This window comes from Lotus japonicus, chromosome 4 (assembly GCF_012489685.1).
Source record: "Lotus japonicus ecotype B-129 chromosome 4, LjGifu_v1.2".
Taxonomy (NCBI): Eukaryota; Viridiplantae; Streptophyta; class Magnoliopsida; order Fabales; family Fabaceae; genus Lotus; species Lotus japonicus.
In genome coordinates, this window is record NC_080044.1 from 54,149,570 (window position 1) to 54,152,097 (window position 2,528).

General features: G+C 30.1%; 1 protein-coding gene across 1 annotated transcript; it reads left to right on the plus strand.

Moving 5' to 3' along the window:
• The first annotated feature begins 715 nt into the window (after positions 1-715).
• LOC130712965 (uncharacterized) lies at positions 716-1,846 on the plus strand. The gene has a single exon (XM_057562775.1). The coding sequence runs from the start codon at positions 716-718 to the stop codon at positions 1,844-1,846; it is 1,131 nt and encodes a 376-aa protein (XP_057418758.1).
• The last annotated feature ends 682 nt before the right edge of the window (positions 1,847-2,528 follow it).

Sequence of the window (2,528 nt, forward strand, 5' to 3'; positions counted from 1 at the left end):
TTTTTTAATGTGAGTCAATTTAAATTTTACTCATTATTATTTTTAATTTTTTCCTGAAGTTGTTATTAATAATGAAAATTTAAATAATGATAAATTTTTAAAAAATATGAAAAACTAAAATTATTTAAAATTAGTAATAATGTAATGAATATTATGAAAATTTATTAATGAATAAGTAGTAGTATTATTATTGTATAGGTTAGATGAAGTTTACCTATATATGTTTCTCAAGTTGTAATGAATAATATAAATTTTATAAAGTCATTATTTACTTTTAATATGAGAAATTAATTTATCAAAATTGGTAATTAATTTAGTGAATAATATAAAAGTTTATTAATAACTAATTAATATTTTTATTAATGTGAGTCAATTTACATTTACTTATTATTATCATGATTATGTTTTAAAAATTCTCCAAGTTGAGCTTAATAATTATAATTTCAAATAATGTAAAAAAATTAATATGAAAAATTGAAAAAAAATCACCATAATTATATAGTATAATATAAATTAATATAATAAATAACCTAACTAAATAATATTGTTATTAATGTATAGGTCAAGTATACATTATTTTAGATTTGTTAATATTAAAAATAATAGAGGTGGATAAGGATGCATTTATTTGCCAGCCATTATAAATTAAACATGTGGAGGCCTAAAATCAACATCAATCATCAAAATGAGAGGAAAAAAAAAGCTAAGTTGTAGTATGAGATCCGATATAGAGAGCTCATGTGATAAGGTTATCGGAGACATCAACCTATTGACCAAGATCCTTGTCTTGGTGCCGGCGAAACATGTGATTCAATGTAAACGTGTTTCAAAGCAATGGCGGGCTCTAATATCTGAACCTAGATTCATTCAAACACACACTCATATTCACAACTCTCAACCACATTCCCTTTGGATCTATAATGGCCCTATATTCCCCTTCCACCGCCACCAATTGGGAAGGTCGGACATCCAAACTTTCAATACCTGGTCAAAGAGCCACCTTTACACTAGAATTATGCAATCATGCAATGGTCTGCTACTATGCAAAGCTTTTTTCCTCGAAGGTCCTCGTTCCATAACTTATTGTTTCCAAGTCCTAAATCCGTCCACAAATCATTTTATTAATCTTCCGTTCCCATCAGCAGATCTAGAAAACAATTTTGATTTCAGTCTAGTACCTGCAATTTATCTGTCTTTTGAACCGTTGACTTTGAGGTCCTTTCACTTCAAAGTTGTTTCATTTGTGAAGGTCAATATTAATACTTTTAAGATTTTTATGTATACATCTGAGACTAGTTTGTGGTCTGCGTGTGACTTTATCTTCACTGCTTCACCCAAGATGAAAATTGGTTCTGGTGTATATTGCAATGTGTTGTGTACTGGTGCTCTGGTGAGGTGTTATGGTATTTTGACCTACATAACAAGCGCTTCGAGTCATTACCTGCACCAACATGCAAAGATTCTTTTGGTTAAGTATTTTGGGGAGTTCAAAGGGAATCTCCAAATGATTTTGAGTAAGAGTGATGAAAGTTTGGATTTTGATATTCTAGAGCTGGAAGGTTTCACCAAATGGGTTGTGAGATATCGTCTCAACCTTAATCCTGTTGTGGATGCATTTGGTACGAACATTTTTCATGTGCTATTTGTTATTCTTCCAGAAAATGAAGAGGATTCGATGATTTTATTCTTAGTGGATTCCAGAATAATGTCATATAATTTAAAGGATCGTTCTTTACGATTAATACGTGAAGGAGGAAATTTTGTTAAGGATTGGTGGAGCGGGGAAATCATTTCACCTATACTTGGAGACTTTATCAAATGTTGGGTTGAGATCACCTTAAATTAAGGTTGAAATCACCTTAATAACTGAAGGATCGTTCTTTGCTAGGTACTGGAATGTATTGTTGGCATGTTACTAGGTGGGCTAATTTGGCTTTTGATACTTGTGTAAGTTGTTAGCATTTCATTTTGTTGTGGTTTTTCGTTTGTTTATCAATCTTATATTTGTTTATCAATCTTATCTGAGAAAGATGTTCTCAGAATCCTTCTATAATTTCATTCAATAAATTTTGCTTTAAAAAAATAGCTATATGGGTATGGTCAAGGCAAGGTTGTTGTGGATGCTCACTTGAGAGAATTTTGTTCCTAAGGTTTTTCTTTATTAAGTGTCAGATTTTTCTTTAAAAAAATACATCATATGTATTTATAGTTGGTATTTTATATCTATTTTTATTTAATGCTATGAAGAGGGGCATTGAATTTTTTATTTTGACTAATTAGTCTTAGGACCCGTTTGGTGGTCAGGATATGTTATGATATGACAGGATAATAACCATATCATGTTGTTATCTGTTGTTTGTTGCGCCAACAGGATAGGATAACACAATCCTGTCTCCTATCCTATCATGTCTATTATGTGTAAAAGTTATCCTGAGGCCCAGCTAGGATAGAACATGATAGGATACCAGTTATATATTTTCTTTCAGTATCCTAACTCTAAATTAATTTATTTTAATATTATATAATTT